General features: G+C 43.6%; 1 protein-coding gene across 7 annotated transcripts in view; it reads left to right on the top strand.

The window, feature by feature from the left end:
- Positions 1-25,643, top strand: part of MYO6 (myosin VI) — a 527,529-nt gene that overhangs the window by 118,965 nt on the left and 382,921 nt on the right. For all 7 annotated transcript variants that reach the window (XM_029595584.1, XM_029595582.1, XM_029595583.1 and 4 more), the window contains exons 4-5: positions 8,256-8,329; positions 24,948-25,077. In XM_029595584.1, the coding sequence (XP_029451444.1) occupies positions 8,256-8,329; positions 24,948-25,077 (204 nt within the window). The remainder of the gene's footprint in view (positions 1-8,255; positions 8,330-24,947; positions 25,078-25,643) is intronic.

The following is a 25,643-nucleotide window of genomic DNA, read 5'->3' as shown; positions in this document are numbered from 1 at the left end:
TTGAGGAAGTTGCACTGACTGTCTAGAGAGAGATGAGTTAGATTTAAAGATTTTATTTATTAGTTTTAAATATTTTTCCAAACAGGTCCAAAATACATAGATAACTTTCTGAAAAGGTATCAGCCTGCATGCATATTGCTTCCAACAGGTATTAATGGTACTACCATCACATTGTACTTGTAAATGAATGGAACCCAAGCAGTTATACACTAGTTATACACTAGCAGCTTGGCATGAGATCCCAAGGTTGTGGGCCAAGAAAACCAGGAGGATCCACAGAGACAGAAGAAAAGAGAAGAGGAGAAACAGTTTTGGAGGGGGAAAATAAAAAGATCCTTCTTGGTCATGTTAAGTTTAAGGTGGTGGCTGGACATCCATTGAGTGAAATAGAAACCTTCACTCAGTTTCTTAATTTAATTTAATCTGTTTTGAATTATTAGCCTGCCTTTTCAAATAATGCTCAAGGCATAGTAACATAGTAAATGACGGTAGATAAAGATCAAATGGTCCATTCAGTCTGCCCAGCAAGTTGCTTATGGTAGTGACTGCCACTCCATGTAGGTTTCCCCCATGCTTTTTTGTTAATGGCAGTAACTGCGGCTCTGTGCTGGTTACCCCCATGCAGAAATTTTACACTTAAATTTAACATAGGTTACTCCATTTCTTCATTTCCATCTTCTAACCTCTAGGGATCCCAGGTGTTTATCCATGCCCTTTTGAATGCCATTGGTTTTTTTTTCTTCATGACCTCTTCCAGGAGGGCATTCCAAACATCCACCACTCTCTGTGAAGAAATATTTCCAGATGTTGGTTCTGAATCTATCCCCCTGGAGTTTTATATAGTGAGCCCTAGTTGCACAGTTTCCTTTCCAACAGAAAAGATTTGTTGTTTGTGCATCATTAATACTTCCAGGTATCTGAAGGTCTGTATCATATCTTCCCTGTATTTCCTTTCCTCCTTTCCAGCCTTTTCGCATAGGTCTTCTAATATAGACTGCACATCATTTTGGTCCCCTTTCTCTGGTCTGCTTCTATACTGTCTCTCTTCTTTTTGAAATCTCCAGAATTGGACACAGTATGCTAAGTGAGGCCTCACTAAAGACCTAATCAAGAACATTATCACTTCCTTTTTCCTGCTGGTTATTGCTGTCTCTATGCAGCCCAGCATCCCCTCTGGCTTTAGCTACTGCCTTGTCACATTGCTTCACTGCCTTCAGATCATCATACACTATCATCCCAAGGTCTCTCTCCACCCCCATCCATCACATACAGCTCTTTTGGATTACTTCATCCCATATGCATGACTGCATTTCTTGGCATTGAATCCCAGCTGCCAAACCTTTGACCACTCTTCAAGATTTCTTAAATCACTTTTCATTTTCTATGCTCCTTCAAGTGTGTCCACTCTATTGTAGAACTTAGTATGATCTGCAGAAAGATAAACTTTTTCTCCAGCCCCTCTACAATGTCACTCATAAAGATATTGAACTTAATTGGTGCCAGAACTGATCCTTGAGGGACTCCACTTAACACTGTTCTCTTCAGTGTAGGTTCCATTTACTGTTACACGCTGTCTCCTGTCAGTCAACCAATTTGTAATCCACTCCACTACATTGGCACCAACTCCCAAGCTTCACATTTTATCCGTCAGTCTCCTTTGTGGGACTGTATCAAAAGCTTTGCTGAAATTTAAGAAAATCATATTGCATGCTCTTCCTTCATCCAATTCTGTAGTCATCTAATCAAAAAAATCAGATTCATCTGACAGGATCTTTCCCTAGTGAAACCATGCTGCCTTAGGTCCAGCAACCCACTGGATTGGAGATAAGTTCACTATCCTTTCCTTTAGCAAGGTCTCCATGAATTTTCCTACCCCTGAGATGAGGCTAATTGGCTTGTAGTTTCCGGTCTCTTTTCTGTTACCATTTTTGCAAAGCAGGATCACAACTGATCTTCTCCAATCTTGTGGCACCACTCCCATTTCCAGGGATCTCTTGAACAGGTCTTTCTATGAACCCTCCAGTCATCCCTGAGTTCCCTTAATATCTTGGGGTATATCCCATCTGGCCCCATGGCATTGTTCACTTACAGTTTTCTAACTCTTTCCATATGTTCTCGTCTATAAATGAGGTTGCATCTACCCAACTCCCATCCATGCTTTTGTCAATCAGCATTGGTCCTTCTCCAGAGTCTTCTTTAGTGAACACCAAACTGGTGTTTATTTACTATGCCTGCTATTTCTTCATCTTTTTGTCCTCATTACTCCTTGTCTCCTTTCAGTTTTATTATACCACCTTGTACTTTCCTCTTTTCTCTAATATATCAGAAAAATGTATTGTCATCTCGCTTTACCTTCTTTTCAATCCTTTCTTTCACTTTGAATTTTTTGCTTTCCTGATTTCATTCCTTATCTCCTTCAGCTTCCCTGTATTCTTTTTGGGATTATTTGTATTTCTCAAAATTCTTTTTGCCTTTATTTTTTCAGCCACCACCTTTGAGAGCCAGATCAGTTTCTTTCTTCTTACTGTTGTTTACTTTTCTTACATAAAGATTTGCTGCCTTTGTAACAGCTCATTTTAATTTGGCTCACTGCTGTTCCACTTCACCCAACTTTTCCCAGCCTTTTAGTTCTTCCTTAAGGTACGCCCCTATTTGTTTTTATCAAAGTCTGTATTTGTGAAATCCAAAACTTGAGTCTTTATGTGACTTCTCTCTGTCATGAATGTTATTCAATCATATATCGTCTGATGATCACTGGTGCTTAAGTGAGCACCCACCCAGACATTAGAGATGACATCTCCATTTGTGAGCACTAGATCGAGTATCACGCCTTCCCTCATGGATTTCATCACCATTTGTTTGAGCAGAGCCCCTTGAAGGGCATCCATCTTCTCTCTCTACTTCTTGCAGATTCTGCAGTAGGGATACTCCAGCCCTCATCTGGCAGTTGAAAATCTCCAATAAGCAAACTTCTTCCTTCTTTCCCTCCTTTTGAATGTCTTTGATAAGATCTCTATCCAATTCTTCTGTTTGAGTAGGAGGCCTGTAGACCACATCAGTGTAAATGGAAGCATCATCATCTATTTTTAGAACATACTACATATATCTGGGTTCTCTAGATTGTCAAGGACAGTTGCTGATCCATACCAACATAGAATGTTGGTATGGATCAGGTACAAAACTTAGATTGTAATCCCTCTGGGGATAGGGAAATACCTACAGTACCTGAATGTAAACTGGTGTGATATCTCGATTGAGATTGAATGTCGGTATATAAAAATAATAAATAAAAAAAAAAATAAAAATGTGATTCTGTTAAGGGACCATTAGGCCCATCTTGTCTACCCAATTTCATTTCTGGTGCAATGCCGTAGATCCCAAAACAGTAGCAGAATTTAAGAAAGCTTGGAGTTCTTTGCTATGAAGATGTGAAGATAAAGCCTGAGATCAGATAGACTCTGAAGTATTGCATCAGAAACGGGTATACTTAGATGGGCCTTGTAATTCTCATCTGCCATTATTTTTATGCATTTGAATCTTGCTCTTGGCCTGGCTTCACATCCAGGAGCCCTTAAGCAGAAGAGAGAACATACCAACCTTTTGATGATTAAGGACTGTTCTGATCACACTAAAAGCTTTTAGAAATCTCCAGCCAACAAAGTTCACCTTGTTAAGAATGAAAACAAGGTAGTTATGTACTACCTGAACAAACAGGGTGGAATAGGATCCCAAACCTGTACTGGAAAGCAGCCAGAGTATGGAACTGGGTTGTGTCTCATGGGTTAATCCAAAGATCCACTTACCTGACACACAAGGAAAATATTCTAGTAGAGTGTTTGTCTTTGCATGCACAGGACCCTAAGAGTGGTCCTTGCATCAGGAAGTAACAAACAGGATATTCTTTGAATGGTGACTACCTGACTTGGATCTGTTCGTAGAAGTGCTGAAGAGGAAGTAATCAGTCTTCTGTCACAGGCGATGAGAAGGCAGGCTAACATCTTATACCTTCCCCCTTCACTGGGGATAGGTCTCCTGTGAGCACACAATCCACACCTAATAATTTTTCAGGATCCTCAATTTTGACCTTATTATTCATTGTAACTTGAATTATTGCTGGATAGAAAAATTCAAACCTGGCTTTCAAATGAAGATAATTTTTTATTTATATTCTTCCTTTATTGATACCTCAAAGTAGATTACATTCAAGTACCGAATTCATTTCTTAGTTCTCACATTGCCAGAAACATTTCTGTGCTGTGACTTTTATTTAGAGCCAGAAAAATAAGAACATTGTGGCTTTTTAAAAAAAATCATATTACAGGATTTTCAATAATTGAGGGTGTTTTGAGAGATGAATCACCATTGGGTGTCTAGGCCTTACCTTGCCTTGTGGCCTTTGGGCCTTCTGCTCTCTTGCTCCTTGACTTGTGGCTTATGTAGGCCTTACCTTACCTTACCTTGTGGCCTCTGGGCCTTCTGACTCTTTGAATCTTGCTCTGCGACCTATACAAGCCTTTCCTTGCTTAGTGATCTCTGGACTCTAATCTTGCTGCCTTTGGGGCTTCTTGCTGCCTTCTTGGGCTTCTCGCTTCTTCGGGCCTCTGCCAGTGTATTAGCCTAGAACGCTTTCCTCCTGTTACTCTTCTCCCCCCTTGAACTCTTTCCCCCCCCCAATCCCCCCTCACCATGCCAAATTCCATCCTGCTGTCGTCCACCAAATCCTTCCTGTATCTGCATCTGCCGCTTCCCCCCGCTTCCCTTGTTAAGTCCCTAATATTTCCCTCCCGAACATTTTAATAACCATCACTTTCCCCTAAAAAAAAATAATAATAATTTCCCCTGCTGACTCCATTAATTTACCCTTTCTCTGTCAACTGATCCTATTGCACCCCTTGTGACTCTGCCAATATCTCTACACTGTCATGATCTGGTAAAATATTGCTATTACCACCATTTCCTTTTTTGTACATATTTCCATTGGTTAATCAGTTCCTGTTACTATATGTGTTTACTGTGTAAAGCCTGTTGCTATATTATTTCCCTTATGTGTTGCTTGTAAAGCCTGTTGCTGCATTTTTGTTACATGTAAACCGAGGTGATGTTCCGAACGTGCCACGGTATACAAAAATAAATAAATAATAAATCAATTTTTTTTATTCTGTCTTGTCTTGTCTGTCCTGTTCTATTCTGTCTTATCCAGTCCTGTCTCTGTTTGGTCTTGCTGTGCCAGCCCAATCGTGTTCCTGATATTCACCCCTTGTCTTGCCAGTACCTTGTCTTGCCCCAGCCTGTATCTTATTCCAATTCCTGTCCAATATCTTGCCTTGTCTGTGTCGTTCCCAGTTTTCCCTTGTCTGTGTTTGTGTTCAGTCCCAGTCCCAGCTCAGTGTTCTGCTCCAGTAACTGCTCCAGCCTTGCTCTAGTCTGCCCAACCCTGCTCCAGCTTGTCTAGCCTTGCTCCAACTAATTCAGTCCTGGTCCAGCCTGTCCAAGCTCACCATGATGTACTGTTGCTGCAGCAAAGACCTACTGGACCCCAGAACCCAAGGACTCAACCTGCAGGGGGGGGGGCGGAAGACTGGCCCTTGTTTAGCCCAGTGTCCTGCCTTGCAGTCCTGCAGAGCTCCTGGGGCAGTGTACCCAGATCCCAGTCTCCTTGACTTATCTTCACACATTTTGATGAGTGGTGGTAGTAGTGGGCAGGGGAGAAGGGGCGTGTGGAAGGTCCTCCCTTGGAGTCTGGCCCTTTCAGTGATTTGAAATGTTGCAGAAGGCGGGAGGTGGGCGACAGTTCCTACAGAGGTATGGTAGATAGGGTGTCATTAAAAATATTCCTAGGTATTTGGCAAGCCTGCCACACTCCTGGAAACCCTACCACCTGCCTCCCTACTTCCTCAGCATCTGCATCTGTCTTGTGCTGGCAGGTTGGGTGAATGGCACATATTCTGTCACTTGCACACCTCTATACACTCTTGCTGTCTCTTCTTCTCACTCATATACCTCTTCCTTCCTCTCTCACCCCTTCTTTCCTTTTACTCTCTTCCTTTTTTCTCACTCATAGGTCCTCCCCTCCCCTCACTCATACCCAAACCCTTTACCTCCTAAATGGAAAACTGAACAAGCAGGATTGCTAGAGCCATATATAGAAGCTTCATGCTAGCAGAATATCTCACATATATCCAGAACACAAACTGAGCCTCAGTGAATACAGAATATATGACTAGAAGTTAGAAACATGCAAACAAAAACTAAAAAATGTTTTGTCACCTCACTTGATCTCTTTGTCAGTCCATTCTTCACTTGAGCTTTTGCTGTCCTAATTTCTTTCCTTGTCTCCTTCAGCTTCACCAGATAATCTTCTTTGTGTTCTTCTTTTTAAGCTCCTTTGTATTTTTTGAATGCTGATCTTTTTATCTTTATTTTATCGGCCACCTCCTTGGAGAATCATAATGGTTCTTCTTTTCCTCTTACTCAAATGTATTTTTCTTACATAAAGGTTTATTGCTTCTTTTAATTTGGCCCACTGTTACATTTTACCCATCTCCATCCAGTCTTCTAGCTCCTGCTCAAGATAAGTTGCCATTTTACCAAAGACTGTATTTTAGAAATCAAGGACTTTGATCTTTGTGTGACTTCTCTCCCTCTTTGCCATTATATCAAACCATACAGTCTGATGATCACTGGTACTCAGGTGGGCATCTAACCGGACTTTAGAGATATTATCTTATTTGTGAGTACCACTTCTGGTATCGCTCCTCCCTTTGTAGGTTTCATCATTTGTCTGAACAGAGCCCCTTGAAGGGCATCTATAATCTCTCTAATTCTTACAGATTGGGCAGCAAGGATACTCCAATCCACATTCTGGTTGAGACCAAGGGTCCATGAAGCCCTGTATCCAACAGTGGCCAATTCAGGTCACAAGTACCTGGCAAGATCCCAAATAGAAAATAGATCCCATGCTCCTATTGCGCAGTGATAAGTAGTTTCTATTTCTTAAGTCATCTTAGTTAATAACAGTTTATTGACTTCTCCTCCAGGACTTTGTCCAAACCTTTTTCTAAACCCAGCTATGCTGTCTTAATCACATCCTCTGGTAATGAATTCCAGAGATAATTGTATGTTGAGTGAAAAAGAATTTTCTCCATTTGTTTTGAATGTGCTACTACTAACTTCATAGAGTGCCCCCTAATCTTTGCATTTTTTTTTTTAAAGTAAATAACCGATTTACATTTACCCATTCTATTGCACTCATGATTTTATAGACCTCCAACACCTCTCCCTTCCTTCCTACCTTTGGGATGTCTTTGGCCAGATCTCTGTCCAGTTCTGTTTGATTTGGAGGCCTGTCGACCACACCAGTTTAAATGGACGTGCCATTGTTTTTTTAGTAAGGGGAGGTGCTTAGATAAAAGAGCCAACTGTGGCTTCACTCTCCTGCCTTTTGGGCCGTGGGAAGGCGAAGGGTGCAAAAGCCAATTTTCAGCCCCTCAGACCATTTTGGGAGGAAGAAAGAAGTGACAGCGGCAGGAGCAGAAACAGTTTTTCGGCACTGCGAGCCATGAAGAAGTCAAGTGTATTAGCTCTTCAACCTTGCAGTCATCTCATTAGATGCTGAGGAAGGGGGGCCCTGCAGGAGCAACCACTCTTCAGTCTCAGGGCTGCAGCAGCAACATGGTACCAAAGGCTGTATCAGGAAGAGAGAAGTAGTTTTTTTTTTTGTTTGTTTTTTTCAAAGAAGTACTGTTGAGGGAGCTATGGCACCCCTAGTCAATGACACTCTTTGCAATTGCAGAGGTCGCATATTCCAAAAGCTGGTCTTGTCTCTACTTCATACTTTTGGGAGTAAACACAATGGAATGGACTTTACTATTTGCATCTTTATTTTATTTAACTCATTTATAAACCACATCCTCAGCCTTGAAAAGGTTGTCCGAGGCAGTGTGCAATATTTATAAAATCCTCATCATACAATGTTCATAATAAAACAATAAAACTTAAAAAAAAAGAAAAAAATAGTAACCCAGACTGCCACTGTTGTAGACAGGATATTGCATTTGATGGACCATTGATCTGGCTTAGCATGGTATTTCATGTTGTTAACAATAAAATAACTGAGATTTTATTATACAGAATTGTGGCTGTATACTCATGCGGTGTAGGAGGTAGAAGTGCAGAGATGCTCTATTTTTGCAAATCGTGGTTTTCAGCTTATAGAATCAGTAAATGCTCTATAACCTTTTCATCCTCTCTTCTAGGTTCTCTAATGTATTTGAATGAAGCCACTCTTCTTCACAATATTAAAGTTCGATACAGTAAGGACAAAATTTATGTAAGTATTATATTCTTAAAAATGCTGTATGTTGGGGAATTTCTTATCAATAGATGATCATATGAATGCCATGGGAAATTCCCCTTTTTCATTATTTTCTAATTAGGCTTTCTTTTTTTTTTTTTTAATTAGATAAGAGTTCATTTCCCTTTGATTTTAAGAAGGTACTTTTGGTAGCTTAGGCAGTAACGGCCTGATTTCCTGGTTATGTAAAGCCCTAGTAAGTGGAGCCTTTGTCCTGTCTTGTAAATATTTTAGGGTTGGGGAGTGTCTAGGCAAAAAAGTCAGTTGGTGGGTCTTGAACTGGGGTTTGTCCATTGAGGGCTAGTGCCCTGCTATTGAGGCCACAGAGTTATTTAAAGTAAGGCAGCCTTAGACCAGTGCTATCTCGGACATTGCTATACCCCTAAGGGTCTAGATTGGATCTCGGTGGGCTTAAGAAGGGGTTGCTGGGAAAGGCCCAGGTGTTCAGGCAGCTTAATGGCTGAGGGCTACACTGGACTCTGAACTGGAAGTAACCTAGCATGATCAGATGTGAATATTGGACTGTTGAATGAACTGAGTACGAACTATAAATTAACCTGTGTCCTGTAAATAAGAACCCTTGCATAGACACATAGAGGAGAACCGTGTTGTGCCAAGGAGGCCCTAACCTGATAGGAAGATATTATGGGGCAGATTTTTAAATGAGCGCTTGCGAGGTACATTTGTGCACGTTACCCAGCACGCACAAACGTACACCCGATTTTATAACATGCGCGCGCTGCCATGCGCATGTTATAAAATCTAGGGTCGGCGCGAGCAAGGGGATGCACACTTGTGTACCTTGCACGCGCCAAGCCCTAGAGGAGCCCTGATGGCTTTCTCTGTTCCCGCTGAGGCCGCTCCGAAATCCTCTAGCAAACAGTCAGTCTTTTTAGAGCTACCTATGCCACCATCACCAAAGGTATTTGCAGGGGGAATCACATCCCACCTCCAACAATGGGAATCCATCACATCAGACCAATGGGTCCTGGAAGTGGTACGCTGGGGGTAACGAATTCCATTCCGAAACCCCCACCCCTCCCTCACCTACCAATCAGGGGAACCCGATCCAATCCTGCCTGACTGGAAGTGACCGCCTTATTACATCAGAAAGCGATCCGCCACCTTCCATCGTCCTCATAGAACACAGGCTTTTATTCCCCATATTTCCTAATTCCCAAGTAATCCGGGGACCTCTGCCCAATCCTGGACCTCCAGGACCTCAACAAATTTATAATCAAGGAAAAGTTCAAGATGGTATCCCTCAAATCCATCTTGCCCCTAATCCAACATAAAGCATGGATGTGCTCCATAGTTCTCAAGGATGCATACACTCATATTCCAATGCATCCTTCCTCCTGGCAATACCTCTCTTTTTAAGTCAATGGCTGGCACTTTCAATACAAAGTACTTCCCTTTGGACTCTCGACAGCACCCAGAGTGTTTACCAAGTGCATGGCAGTGGTGGTGGCATTCCTCTGACAGCGGGGGATCATCCTTTTTCCCTACCTGGATGATTGGCTACCTGTAAGTTCTTGCTAACAAAAGCCATGACCTCAGAACTCGACTGGTGGCTAAGAGGACACACCTTGACGAGAGGGGCACCTTTCACACTCCTCCCACACAATGCAGTCCTCACCACAAACGCCTCCCGCAAAGGATGGGGGGCTCATCTCAATCACTTTCAGACCCAAGGTCTATGGACTCAGCAGGAACAATGCTTCCAAATCAATCTCCTAGAGTTATGGGTGATACGTTATGCGTTATGCACCTTTCTACCCCATCCTCAAGGACACAGGGTCATGGTCTACACCGACAATCAAGTGGCCATGTTCTACATCAACAAACAAGGGGGCTCGAGATCCTGGGCCCTATGCCTCATCATCTGGACGTGGGCAAGCAGACACTCCATTCACTTGCAGGCCACATATATCCCAGGGATTGCCAACACTCGAGCGGACAGGTTGAGTTGCGTATTTCACCCACATGAGTGGGTTCTTCAGCCAGAAGTGGCGGAAACCATATTCCTCAAATGGGGACGACTGACAATCGACCTGTTCGCCACCGAACACAATTGGAAGGTGACCTGTTTTTGCTCATTGTGGCCCAGCCCACTATGTCAAGCCCAGGATGTGTTCCTCATGCCATGGACGGAACTGTTAATGTACGCCTTCCCTCCCATTCCACTGATCACACGCACGTTACAAAAATGCATGTTAGACGCAACGCAGCTCATATTGATAGCGCTGGCGTGGCCCCATCAACCGTGGTACACTTATCTCCTCCAGTTGTCCATGAATCCATCGTTTCGATTGCCACTTTGTGCAGATCTTCTCTCACAAGAACAAGGCACCCTACTTCATCCACTCCACTCTTCCCTACACCTAACAGCTTGGAAGTTGAACGGATCCTTCTCTCAGAACAGGGACTCTCCCTCACAGTTCAAAAAGTGATCCTTGCATCATGAAAACCATCTACACGCCGTAACTATCAATTCAAATGAAAACGTTACACGATCTGGTGTGCATCCGAACGGCTTGACCCATTGTCGTGTCCTCCGACATGTCTCCTTGATTATCTTCATACTTTATACCAGTCGGGGCTGGCCATGGCTTCTGTTCGCGTCCACCTGAGTGCGATTGCTGTCTTCCACAGACTATAGGACGGACAGCCTATTTCCCTACACCCGATGGTTTCATGTTTCCTCTGGGGCCTTTCACATCTTCGTCCTCCAATTTCTAAACCTCCAGTTCCTTGGAACCTAAACTTGGTTCCGGAGCAACTGATGAAGTCACATTTTGAGCCACTAGAGTTGGCTCACGTCAAGTACCTCACATGGAAGGTAGTCTTCTTGACTGCCCTCACGTCAGCTCGTCGAGTCAGTGAATTACAGGTGCTGGTGCACTACAGTCCATACCTCCAATTTTACCACCACAAAGTGCTGTTGCGACCGCAACCTTCCTTTCTTCCAAAGATGGTCTCTTCGTTCCACCTGAATCAATCCATTGAATTACCAACGTTCTGCCCAAAACCTCACGCCACAGAAAGAGAAAAACTCCTTCACACGTTGGAATGCAAATGAGCATTAGCGTACTACAAACAGCGAACTCAGTCTCCTACAAGACCGTCTCAACTCTTTGTTTCTTTTAACCCGAATGCGCCGGGTCTTCCAGTGGCAAAACGAACTATATCTAGTTGGATCACTCAATGCATCCAATTTTGCTACGACAAGCAACAAGAAAAATTACCTACATGCCCCATGGCATATCAGACAAGAGCGGTGGCTGCCTCTTTAGCTCACCTCAGGCAAGTTCCACCATTGGACATTTGTAAAGCGGCCACCTGGGCCTCCCTTCATACATTTACAGCCTATTACTGCTTAGATCAGCAAACAACGAATGATGCAAAACTGGGACGTTCCCTACTACAGGCATTTGCTACAGCTGCTTCTAAGTCGACTGACACTTAAATTCATCACGCTTCACTCATTCCAGAGACATATTTCATAATACAGCGTTATGGGGAGCTTAGGACTCCCATGATAGCATGGCTTATTCAGCCCTGCTATCGACGGGAAAAAGCAAGTTTGCTTACCGTAAATGGTGTTTCCGTAGATAGCAGGATGAATCAGCCATGCTGACCCACCCACCTCCCTGTCCAGTCGAATTTTCATCTTCACAACCACGCTTGCTTTAATACAGACTGAGGAGAGTCGTTGCTTTAATACAGACTGAGGAGAGTCGTTTTCCAGTGTGGGAAACTACGCGCAGCTTCAGAGCAAAGCTCTGACATCACTAGTGAAACTCCACCTCCCGGGCCTGATGGATAGTTCCCATGACAGCATGGCTGATTCATCCTGCTATCTACGGAAACACCATTTACGGTAAGGAAACTTGCGTTTCTTTCGCTCCCCCCCCCCACCTTATTTCAAGGAGTTACGCCTGCCGGCCAGCTACCAATACACCATCCCCCGGCACAGCTGCTGTGCCGGAGGCCTCGGTACCACCCCCGGACCAGTGCCCCGACCCCACCCCCTTCCCGCCCCTTTTTCAAAGCCCCGGGACACGCGCGCATCCTGGGGCTTGTGCGCGCCACTGAGCCTATGCAAAATAGGGTGTTTAAAGGGTTACGCGCGTAACCCTTTGAAAATCTACCCCTATAGGTTTACTGGAATATGAACATTTTTGACTGGCAATATGAAAACAGTCCCTTAAATCTTTTTTCACAGTACGTACCTGGATCAGTCCAGACTCCTGGGTTTATTCATCCATGCCAGCAGGTGGAGACAGAGAAAGTTAAACTGACACTGCTTTACATATACTGATGCCAACTGCATTTCCTCAGTATTTCTCTGTTTCCAGCAGTTGGTGACTGATGCATAAACCTGCAGTTTGTTCCAGTATTTTTCTTTTTGATATTTCTTTTTTATTTTGCTCTGAGCCTTCCTCCCAGGGGTCGGGGTTTCTTGTTTGGTTGAGGCGGACGGGCTGGGGGTCAGTGACCCTTTTGTACGCCTGCTCCCCAGGTAACCGAGAGGTACACTTCTGGTGGTCCAGATCCCTCCCTTTCACGTGTTGGCTCCTTATTTTGTTTCCTCACTTTCCTCTCCTATTTTAATTCACTTGCTGAATTGAGCTGGAAGCTCTTTTCAGTGCTAGGAGTAGGAATTTGCAGTGAGGCTGCTTTTAGAGCAGTAAAGTTGAAAAAAACCTCCCAAAAAACGGTAGCGCAGGAGCAGGTAAGAACGACAGTCTAGGTCGCCTCTCCTTCCCCTCCACCCCCTGTGCGTGGTTTCGGAGGTCTTTTCATCGTTTTTTTGGTGTTTTTTTCTATTTTGTTTTCCCTGCTTGATCAGGCCGCCGGTGATGCAATGGTGAGGGGGGTGGCTTGACGTGCGTGTGGAGCGACTCCCGCTTGGCTGAATCGCGGCAATCTGTGTTCAGCCTGCGTTTTGGGGGGGGGGAGGGGTCCCTAAGAGCTCCATGTGCCTGCCAAACTGAGGAAAGTTGTTTTTTCTCCTCCTCTTGCAGCTCTGAGCGGTTCAGTCCGCGTGCAGCTGCCCGGCACGGTAACCACGGGAATGGCAGCCATTTTGGATCCCCCGGCAGTCGGGCCAACATTTATGGGGTCTGAGGGGGATTTTCCTCCGCTTCTTTCCCCGGTTCATCCAAGTCCTATTGGGGTACAGGGGGACTCGGCAGCCTCCCGGGGGCCCCTTTTCAGCGAGTGTGGACAGTGTGTGGGCCCCGGCTCCATTCTCGCCGGAATTTGTGTTTCTTATGCACAAGGCTTTTTTGGCCCAGCATGAGGGTGTTTTGCCCAGCCGGGGGGGGGGGGGGGGGGGGGACCAGCATCCCTCTTCTTTTCTCCCGCAGGCTGGTTTATCTCCGGGCAGGTCGCTGCCCCACTCTGGCTCAGGTCAGGGGGCCTCACAAGTAGGTACTGCGCTTGCCTACTGCTGTGCCACAGGAAAATGCCTCCAGCCTAGGGGCATCGCTTTCCGGTAATCGGATGGCAGACCCGGATGTGGTGGACACCAGCCAAAGTGATGATCTCGATCCTGGGCCTGCGGTGGAGGGGGATGACCCCAAAATTCTACGGTTGTTCCGCAGAGAGGAATTGACGCCTCTCATCCCCAACTTCTGGAGGAGCTGGGTCTCCAGCCTCCACCTGATGACTCTCGCAAGGACGGGGCAGATCCAGTTTTGAAGGGCATGCGGTGCCCCCCTTCTGGGTTCCCGTATCATGAGTCCATTAAAAGATTGGTGGATCAGGAGTGGGATAATCCGGACGCAGGCTTGAAAGTCGGTAGGGCCATGGCCAAGCTTTATACCTTGCCGGAGCAGGTCCTGGAATTGTTTGTGCTCTCTAAGGTGGATGCCGCTATATCCGCCGTCACAAAGAAGATGACTATTGCAGTTGCAGGGGCGACAGCTCTGAAGGATGTTCAGGATCGCAAGCTGGAGATTCATCTTAAAAGGATGTTTGAGTCTCCGCGCGGCTATTTGTTCCAGCCTCATGCAGCGGGCATGCTTACGCTGGGTACAGCATTCCCAGGAGGATGTGATGCTTGGGGGTTCACAAGGGGCTCAGGCAGACCAGTTGGAAGCGGCCATTGCATTTGTGGCAGATGCATTGTATGATGTGGTGCGGACGTCTTCCCGCATTATAGAGGCTGCGGTTTTCGCAAGGCGCCTCCTCTGGCATCGTAACTGGTCCGCAGACGTTTCATCTAAGGCCCAGCTGGCATCTTTACAGTTCAAGGGTTGGCTTTTATTTGGCAAGGAGTTGGATTAGATCGTGAAGCAATTAGGAGATACTAAGATGCTTCGCTTACCGGAGGACAAGCCTCGTGGTAGACGGAGTTTTCCCTCACGGCTGCATTTTCGGGACACTTGGAGGTTTCGGCAACTGTGCAGCACACCAGCGACACAGAGGTCCTTTTCATCTTGAGGTCAGTCCTGGGGGCAATCCTTTTGTGGTTGGCGTCGGCCCTTCAGAGCCCCCAGCAATACTGGCTCCTCTGGTTCAAAGTCGGCACAATGAAGGGAGGCCGGCCCACTCCGCTGTTCCATTTGTAGAAGGTTGGCTGGCGTGGTTTTACAAGGAGTGGGCCAAAATCACCCAGGATCAGTGGGTACTCAGTGTGATAAGGGACGGTTACGCTTTAGAATTTGCTCGGCTTGTTCGCGACCTGTTCCTAATCTCCCCCTGTGGCTCGCTGCAGAAGCGCAGGGTGGTGCGGGAAACTTTTCACAGGTTGCAGTGCTTGGGGGCCGTGGTTCTGGTGCCTCCAGACGAACTTCGAATGGGTCTGTATTCGATTTACTTTTTGGTTCCGAAGAAGGAGGGAGCCTTTTGCCCCATTCTTGATTTGAAGTGAGTGAACGTGGCGTTGAAAGTTCCTCGTTTTTGGATGGAAATGTTGCAGTCTGTGATAGCGGCGGTATGCCCCCAGAAGTTTCTGGCATCATTAGATTTGACAGAAGCTTATCTCCACATTCCCATTTCCCAGGACCATCAACGCTAACTGAGATTTATGGTCTTGGGGCAGCACTTCCAGTTTCAAGCGCTCCCATTCGGATTGGCCACGGTGCCTCGTACCTTTACCAAGGTTATGGTGGTTGTTGCGGCGGCATTACGGCGGCTGGGTGTCCTCGTAAATCCTTATCTAGATGATTGGCTCATTCGGGCAAAGTCTGAGACCAGTTGTCGTACAGCAGTGCAAGCGGTACTTCGGACCTTGTGGTTGTTAGGCTGGGTGGTGAATTTGGCCAAGAGCCACCTAGTTCCGTCCCAAACTCTGGAGTATCTGGGAGTGTTTTTCGACACAAGCCAAGGCAGAGTCTTTCTAATGGACGAGAGAGTGCGCAAGCTACAATCTCAGATTCAGTGCTTGGCGCAGTTGCGAGTCCCCAGAGCTTGCGATGTGTTGCAGGTCCCTGGTTCCATGACTTCCACATTGGATCTGGTGCCGTGGGCCTTTGCTCATATGCGTCCCCTTCAGAGGGCTCTTCTGGCCCAGTGGAGTCTGTTGTTGGAGAAATATCACCAGCCTGTTCCTCTCCCCCCTTCGACCAGGGACAGTCTGTCTTGGTGGCTGCACACACCCAACCAACCTCATGTGGGGGTAACTTTGGAGGTTCCGTATTGGGTGATTCTGACTATGGATGCAAGTCTCTCTGGCTGGGGGGCAGTTTGTCAGAGTCAAGCGGCTCAGGGCACCTGGTCAACCGTAGAGGCGTCTTGGTCTATCAGTTGCTTGGAAGCCAAGGTGGTGTGTTTGGCTTTACTCGCCTTTCAGCCTTTAGTTCCGTGGTGTTCGGTGCAAGTTCTCTCGGACAATGTGACAGCGGTAGCGTACATCAACAGACAAGGAGGCACCAAGAGCCATGCGGTGTTTCTGGAAGTTCAGGAGTTGATCCTTTGGGCAGAACAGAACTTAGTCCAAATATTGGTGTCTCATATCGCCAGAGTCGAGAATGTACAAGCAGATTATCTCAGTCGCATGCTACTCGATCCAGGAGAATGGGAGTTGTCGGATGGGGCTGCCCTCAAGTCGATCTGATGGCAATGCGCCACAATGCGAAGGCTCCTTGGTTTTTCAGCAGACGCAGGGAATACGGTGCAGAGTCCGTAGATGCTCTGGTCCTTCCCTGGCCGTGGGGAGTTCTTCTATATGTTTTCCCTCCTTGGCCACTAGTGGGAAATATCTTGCGGCGGATAGAGAGGCATCCAGGGGAGGTGGTGCTAGTGGCCCTGGAGTGGCCGCGCCATCCATGGTTCGCTGATCTGATAAACCTCGCGGTCCCGTTGCGACTCAGTCATCTCCCTTGCGTCCTGCGACAGGGTCCCATATTTTCTGACCAGGCAGATCGCTTTTGTCTAGTGGCTTGGCTTTTGAGAGAAGGCGTTTAAGGTTGAGAGGATACCTGGAACTGATGGTTACTACCCTTCTCCAATCTAGACGGAAGTCCACCTCGTCGTCTTACGTCCGAGTCTGGAAAGTATTCGAGCCTTGGTGTGTGGCTAAGGGGGTTCAGACTTTGCGAGCTTCAGTGTCACACGTTTTATCTTTCCTGCAGGATGGCCTGGTCAAGACCATCCTTGGTCCTGGTCAAGGAGTTCACGTGGCAGCTTTGGCTTGTTTGAGGGAAAAGCTGGATGGTTACTTCTTGTCCTCTCATCCTGATGTGATCCGGTTTATTCAAGGAGTCAAGAATTTACGTCCACCGGTGAGGAGAGGTTGTCCTCCTTGGAACCTCTGGTACTTCGGGGTTTGTGTGAGGCCCCATTTGAAGCTATCCGCAGGGCTACTCTTAAAGATTTAACTTTAAAGGTTGTTTTCTTGGTAGCCATTTGCTCTGCGAGGAGAATTTCGGAGTTACAAGCTTTGTCATGTCGAGATCCTTTTCTTAAAATATTGGACGGGGGTGTGTCTTTGCGGACGGTACCATTTTTTCTCCCAAAAGTGGTGTCCTCCATCCACGGTAATCAGTCTGTTGAGCTGCCGGATTTTCTGGATTTGGCAGCCTCTGAGTCTTATGCTCGTGAGCTTCAGCTACTGGACGTTCGTAGAGCGTTACTTCGCTATCTTACAGTCATGAATGGATTTAGACGGTCTGATCATCTTTTTGTTTTGTGGAGAAGTCTGAAGAAGGGGTCTCAAGCTTCCAAAACTACCATTGCCAGATGGCTTAAGGAAGCTATTAGCTCAGCTTACATTCTCAAGGCTAAACCAGTGTCAGAAGGCTTGAGGGCTCATTCCACTCTATCTCAGGTGACTTCTTGGGCAGAGGCTCACTTGGTATCGCCACAAGAAATTTGTAGAGTGGCAACTTGAAAGTCTCTGCATGCTTTTGCAAGACATTATTGGCTGGATGTGGCAGATTGGGAGTCTTGGTCTTTGGGCGAAAACGTGTTACGAGCAGGTTCCACCCTGTTTAGGAAGCTTTGGTACATCCCAGGAGTCTGGACTGATCCAGGTACATACAGGGAAAGGAAAATGTGGTTCTTACCTGATAATTTTCATTCCTGTAGTACCACGGATCAATCCAGAGTCCTGCCCAAGTATTAAGAAGGGTGGAGAGTTGTCCGCTTCTGATGTCTGTAAATTACAGACATCAGAAGTTTTTTTCAAGTTTTTTCTCAAGTTTATATTCAAATGTTTTTTTTATGGAATTTTTATGCATTTAGCTTTGGTATAGATCAGTACTGAGGAGCTGCAGGTGTCATCAGTATATATAAAGCAGTGTCAGTTTTACTTTCTCTGTCTCCACCTGCTGGCACGGATGAATAAACCCAGGAGTCTGGACTGATCCGTGGTACTACAGGAACAAAAATTATCAGATAAGAACCAAAGTTTCCTATTTCTTTTTTTAAATTTTGTGCATTACTAATTGAAAATTTTAATGAGAATATTTGTCACTCAGAATAAATAAATCAGAGATTTATTGCTCGTTTGGCAAAACTGCAGATTAGTGGGTTCTTTCTTTCACATATGGTGATATTGTCCTCTTATTAGCCACCAATATTGAGGCCCAAGGTAGTAAATAATAAAACATAATTAAAAACAAAACAAAAACCAACAGCATAAACTCATGAAACTCAGTTACAGCTCAACCAATACTAGCCCAGCCCTCAGTCATAAGCTAACCCAAACTAAGTTTTAAGTAGCATTTTGAAAATCTTAGTACAGCTTGCCACCTAATACTCATAAGGTTGGGTATTCCAGAGAACTGGAGCTGCCACAAAGAATGCTTGCTCTCTTGTTTCTGCAAAGTATGCCTGATGCACAGAAGGAATATCCAGCAACCCTCTGAGAGAACTGCAAGGCTAGAGTTGGAGTATAAATTCGGAGGAGAGCATTTGCCCAGGGAAAATAATTCATGAAAAGCAATTTGGCTACTTGAGTCACTGGTGACTGGATTGGCAACCAATATAGGTCCTTAAGCACTGGAGAAATATGATTCCTCATGGAATGACCAGAAATCAATCTTGCCACAACATTCTAGTTTTTTTAGTTTTTTATATACCGTCGCATCGGTAAAACCTTCACAACGGTTTACAATAAAATGAGAGTAAGAAAAAATACAATAAATCATTAATAGCAGTAGCTAAAATGCTCATGAAGCTGATATAGAGAGATTGAAATATAGCGAATTGCAGTAATCCACTAATGGAAATGTCAAGGCTTGTACAATGGAACCAAAATCAGCAAGCGATAATAGCGGCTTCAGGCCACATAACACACACAGCTTGAAAATCCTAATTTTGCCATCAATTTAATTTGATGATTAAAAGAATGGCCAGAGTCTTTGATCACACCCAAGCTTTTTGCAGCCGAAGATGCCTATATCGAGATGTTCCCAATTTGAATAGACTGAGGCATCACAGAAGTTACCATGCTGAAGAAATAACACTTTGGTTTTAGCTAGATTTAACACCAACTTGTTATGAGTCAAACACTGTTTCACAGTGGACACACATCAGGATTTCAAAGAGAAGTTTCACCCCATGAAGAGCCAACCTGGATATAAAACTGTATGTCATCTGCATACAACTAATATCTCGTACAGAGCCCAGCCAGTAATCTGCAAATTGGTAACATAGAAACATTGAACAGAAGTGCAGCCAGGGCTGAGTCCTGAAGGACACCAGTATCCTGTGCATAACAGTCTGAACAACTCAAACCCATCCTAGCCTGTTCGAAATGACCTGACAAATGGGATTGGAACCATTTCTACACAATCCCTGAGATTCCACACACTCTACGGTAATGCAACAAAATTTGATGATCGATGATATTGAAGGCACAAGATATGTCAAGAGCCACAAGGACATATCTTTTTTTACCAGATTCAAGGCCTCTTGTAAGTGAATCAATCAGAGATAGTAAGAGAATCTCGATACTAAGAGATTTTCTAAAACCGAATGGTAGAGGGTCCAAAACTTGGTGATCATGGAGAAAATCTGCAAGCTATTCAGAACTGTACACTCAATGACCTTGGCCACAAATTAAGTAATGAAAGGCTTGAAGCTTGCAAGAAAGGTCATGCTATGGTGTCTTTAAGAAAGGTCTCACATAGGTGCACTTAAGAGAGCTTGGAACATGTCCCTTCTATAAAGATAGATTAATCAAGATAGTCAGAAATGAAGCAATGAGATCCTTAGTAGCTTTTAAAATAGTTATCTTACTGGGATTCAAAGGACAAAAAGTCTCATTCAGTGCTGAAAGGGCACTGGAGACTTCAAGTTGAGAGAGCACATTAAAATTGGCCCTTCTGACTTCATCTTTTGGCAAATCTAAGAATCAGCTGGGATCCCAGAAAAGGTGACTAAGATATATATTTTTAGATGGCACAAAAGTGCTAAACTCTTCATACTCAATAGCAGCTGACTGATTTGATGGCGTTCCAGTAGGAGGACTGGTTAGACTACGAACAATCCTAAAGAGCACCGTTGAATTGTCACCCACAGCCTGTAGCTGCCCTGATTGTGAATGGTAGACAAATTAAAAAAAAAAATTCATTGGAGCCTCTACATGTCAAAGAATGTGCGAAAGCGATCTTGTGTGTTCTTTTCCATGTACTGCAAAGAGGTGTTCCTGGGGTGGAAATGGGATGAGGAAATCATTTATGCGTGTACATTTGATTTTTGGAAGTGTGCGTAAATGTTCGCATTGACATTCACACCTGCTCCCTAGTGGGTATAAATGTGTGTGTGGTTCCGCAAATTTTCAAAGCAGATTTGCACCTATAAGTCCACTTTGAAAATTAGGGCTGAAATCGATGTGCACTTGGTGCATGTAGGCTGTTATAAAATTATTTCCCTGAATTTTTGGGATGATGTGTGTGTGTCTGAGGTTTCAGGATAGATACATCATTTTCAATGCCAGTTGTGTGTGCTGAGAACATTCAGGGAAATGTTTCAAGGACAATGGATTATTCAATTCAAATCTATTATTAGTGGCAAGAGTTGTGCTTTCTAGATATTACAAAAAACCCCCCAAAAAACTCCCCCCCACGAATGGATATGAAAAATTTGGGATATTGTGGGTTTAGATAAATTAATGTGGGACTTGAAAAGGAAACCAGGTTTGTTTCAGGATTTCTGGACCCTTCTTTGGTTTTGCTAAAGGATAGTGCTGTTCTAGAGGCCGAGGCGCATTCCTGCCTTGTTTATTCTATGTTATATCTACCGTGTGTCATGAATTGATTTATATTTTGTTAGGATTGTGCTCTCCTTGAAGATGGGTGGTAGAATGGGAGGGTTGGTTTTGATTAGACTTGGAGCTTACATTTTGCATCAAGTCAGTGTGGCAGGGTTCTTAGCATATTTATTTGATATACCTATTTATTGGATAATGTTTTTCCTTTTTTTAAAAAAAAAATGGGCAATATACTCTTTATTCTTTCTTTCTTATTTCCCTGTTCATTAAATGTATAACTATAAACACACACATATACAAATGTTACATGCAAACAGTAGAACAACTGTGAGTCTGCTGGTTAGTCGAGGGCAGATTAAAAAAAAAAAAAGAGCTTAAAATGACATTTGACTGTATAATTTTTTTAACTTAGACTCTGATACTTATTCCATGATTCAGCAATTTTTTATTTTGGTTTTCTTTGGTTCTCTCATGTCACAGTATATGTTTTCAAACAGGAACTGGAAACCTTCAGGATATTTAGGATTTCTGTTAGAAACCTTTGAATAAATGGTGTAAATCTTAGACACATGTGCATTTGTTTATGTCCACAGCTTGTTAGGAGGCTATTATAAGACTAATAAGCACGGTTTGCTAATTTTATCTGTCCAGCATTAATACTGTACCTAGCATATATTGTGATAAGTATAGTATTTGGGCAACAGCTCAGTTACCAATAAAGGAGACTTATCTTTTCTTCATTATTTATAAACAAAGCAAATGCAATGCTCCTTTGGCACCTCCTGGCTCAGATGACAGACTTAATCTTTTATATTGCTATCAAGTTGCCTAATTGTACTTAATTAATTCTGACCAAATTAAGGAGCTAGTCTTGCCATCTGCCCTAGCAGTGACAGCTGTAAAATGGAAATGAAACAAGAGGCCTCTTAAAGGTGCAGCGTTTCATACCTGCTGCAAAAATGTACATTTGCAGGGCATGGGAGACTGAGCAAGGGAAAGGAATAATATGGGTAGCCAAGACATACACTTCATCCGCATCTACCCTTTTACAAAAGCTCCAATAAAAACACTGACACAAGTTGGAATCAAACAGGCTGCAGCTTTATTACATAAACAAACAGGTGCCCGAGCCCCCAAAACTCAGCAACTTAAGGAACTCCAAGTAACTATCCACCACCACCCAGCAAGATGATCGCCACCAGCCACCTGGCCAGCAAGTTCCTATATGACTTAAACTCATTATCACGACCCCTGCCACCTCCCAGCAGGGAGTCCTATGGAGACAACTGCACCCAGTTGTCCCCATAAGTTGAGACATGACCAAAGTCAATTCAGTAGAAACTAAGTAAACGCGGAACCCCCAATCAGCTCGGGCAACCCGCCTCCAACCCCTCCTGCTGTGACTAGACCAAACCCGTAATAACAACTGAAGTAACGTAAGGGCGGGTAGGAGGGAAGCGACTGCGGGAGCAACAAAATGTGACTGAAGGAATGCATCGTTGCTGCAGCGTAGAAATCCCTAACTCCTCCCTTTCCTTAGAGGCCTAGCGCCTGAAGAGCCAATCGGCTCAGATCTTAAGTTTAAAATTAAACTACACTGGCCACCCAATGGACTAAAATCCAGTCCAAATGCTCACTTATCCCCCCCCCCCCCCCAAACTCCATTCGGCCTGCTTCCAGCGTGTGCCTGGCACCATATTACTTTGTAAACAACTTATATAATCACAACCAATGTACTGTTATGTACTATAGCGCACCCTGTCACCGACAAAACTTTTGTTGGACCCTCTAATCTCGAGTAAGCATTATTGAATCTCGACAAATCTCTCAGCCAGACTGGCTGAGAGATTTGTCGAGACTGTTTGTTTTTAAGAAAATTTGAAATTTGAAATATAAAAACAAAAGTTATATGTGGTTTATAATTAAAGTAATGAGACCCCTTATCATAATCGAGTCGGATTCATTAATGCTTACTCGAGATTAGAGGGTCCAACAAAAGTTTTGTCGGTGACTGGGTGCGTTATAGTACATACCAGTACATTGGTTGTGATTATGTAAGTTGTTTACAAAGTTGTGTACTGGAATACACGGTTGGTGTGAGTGGGTTTTTTTTGTGACCATATTACTTTGGCCATTTAGGCACTAGGCCTGTCCGACCTCCCAATACATTATTTTCCCTGTTCCTTTAAACAAAAAAGTAAAAAATGGTAAAGTTGAACATGTAGCATTCTGATAGGCTGGCTACAACATCTTTTGCTGTAAAGAGTCCTAGGTCGTAGCAACCAGATGGATGACACATTAAAGTCAACTAGCTTATGATTTGGCCTCTGAATTATACAAGAAGCATTCAGATAAGAGCGCAAGATGCTGTGGTTCCTGATCCCCTTTTTCTCAGGTTTGTTCTTAACTTCCTGATTCAGTAAGGGGACACTCTTTTCTTGTGCTCCCTACCAGGTACTTTTCTCCTGCAAATGTAAGTTTTGCTGTTACTAGGAGGCACTGCTGCTTTAAAAAGAAGTGACATCCTTGCGATATGCAATGATACTGTAAAAAGAACTTGTTTTCCTACATACAATTTTTCAAAACCCTGAACATTAGTCTTAACTATTTAATACTAAACACATGCTGGCATTGTTTAAATTATCTTTCTTTAAACTCTTTACCAATTGTTAGCTAGTGAAACTGCATTTTTAATTTGTTCACACATTTGTAGTGACTTAATGGAAGGTGTGATAGGAACTTCTATAAAGAACTCCGTGGTAATTCTTCCATTTGTGCTTCATTGGCTGAGGGGATATACATACTTGTACTGAATCACTCGATGAGATTATTCCACTTATCCCTTCTTTGGCTTAAATCTTCTCTGTGTGTGAGGAATATATCGTAATCTGACACGTTGAATCAATCCCAGGTGTTTTTAACCAGACAGTATTTTTTCCAGATTCAAGGTAAAGGTATATACCTGCATGAAAAATAAATATTGAAAAAAATATGAAGGCATATATATTGCATAAGAAGATGGTACATCATAGTAAACAGACTATAGGTTAGTTAGCCTTTTGAACTAATTGTCTTTGGTTTTTATCATGTGCGCTAGGAGATGATCCCACATTTCTGTGAGTAGCAGCAGTGCTAAATAGAAAACCAGCTAGAGACATTCAGGGTTTTATGCCAGCCAGACACCTGATGTGTCACAGAAGCTTGACAGCAGTATTATGACACCGCTATAACTGAGGTGTCAGTTGTGCTGTCAGACAAGGACACATATTGTACTCTCTATTATGTTATAAAAATGTTCAGTTCGTACAGTAGCAAACTGCTACTCCACAGCCTGTTAACACTTACAACTTAGTACAGCTGCTGCTTGTGTTTACATAGTGCTATAGTTAATGAGCGTGGATAAACAGATTTTTTTTGTTTTTAATTAAAAGTAACTATTTCTAACATTCTGTTCTTTGTCTTTATCTCTGTGAGCGCTGCAGTAAATAACTGGGGACAGTGGGACAAAATTTTCATGGATAGCAGTCAAAATTGAATTTGATTTTGTCAGTGACTACAAGACCCACCATATAGAATATCTTTGTGCCATTTATAAAATGCTTGATATCCTTTATTTTGCATTTTTAGACATAAAATCAGTAGAGTTTATCATCTCTGTTCTGGCTTTTTTTTTCTTCTGTGTGATTTCGCAGCTCTACTGCAGTAGAGATGGCCGTGTTTTTAGAGTGTTGGCTATATCTTCAGTGTTACTGTCTTAGCTATCATGAGACCATCTTCCAGCAAGATGGTACAGTTTTTTTTAGACGTGTTGTCATTTTCTGAAGTGTGAGATGTATACGTTAAATATCGGTTAGGAATTCAAATTTAATGAATTCGGCATTTACAAGTTTTTGCTTGAGATTCATGTGTTTTCTTTCTTCACAGACTTATGTGGCCAACATACTGATAGCAGTGAACCCGTACTATGATGTACCTAAACTTTATACCTCTGAGACCATTAAAAAGTATCAGGGGAAATCCCTTGGGACGTTGGCACCACATGTCTATGCAATAGGTAGGTTAATCCTATAATCTCCCTGAAAAACACGCACTCTTTGTGTCACTTCATGTCATCATTGTTTCTTAAGAATGGGATAAATGGTGTCATCATTATAAAATAATAAGTTACACAGAAAAATTAACCATTTGATTTTTAGTAGGCTATTATACTTTCTGATGGATTGAGAATTTTTCAGTGATGAGCTTGAAGGGGGGACCTGTACGTCCTTGAAATCTCATGCACAGTATATTTGAATGTCTTTGCATTGGTCTAACAAAAAATATAGAAACAGACAATGATGGTAAGCAAAGACCACAAGGCCCATATAGTCTCCATATTCCTGATGCAATATCATATAAGAATCCTCTATGCTAATTTCAGGCTTTCTTGAATTCTGTTATTGTTTTGTCCTCAGTCACCTACGCTGGGAAATGTGAAAAATATTTCCTTATGTTACTCCTGAATTTGACAAAAAAACAAAAAAGAGCAGCAATTGATTTCCACGTTGTGTATACAATGTCAAAAAAGGAAATCACAAACGTCTTCTCCACAAACGCCAAACTTATTGCAATATTTGTATT

The sequence above is a fragment of the Rhinatrema bivittatum genome, chromosome 3, assembly GCF_901001135.1.
Source record: "Rhinatrema bivittatum chromosome 3, aRhiBiv1.1, whole genome shotgun sequence".
NCBI lineage: Eukaryota > Metazoa > Chordata > Amphibia > Gymnophiona > Rhinatrematidae > Rhinatrema > Rhinatrema bivittatum.
Note: the sequence above shows the minus strand (reverse complement) of the source record. Positions and strands in the feature narration are given on the sequence as shown.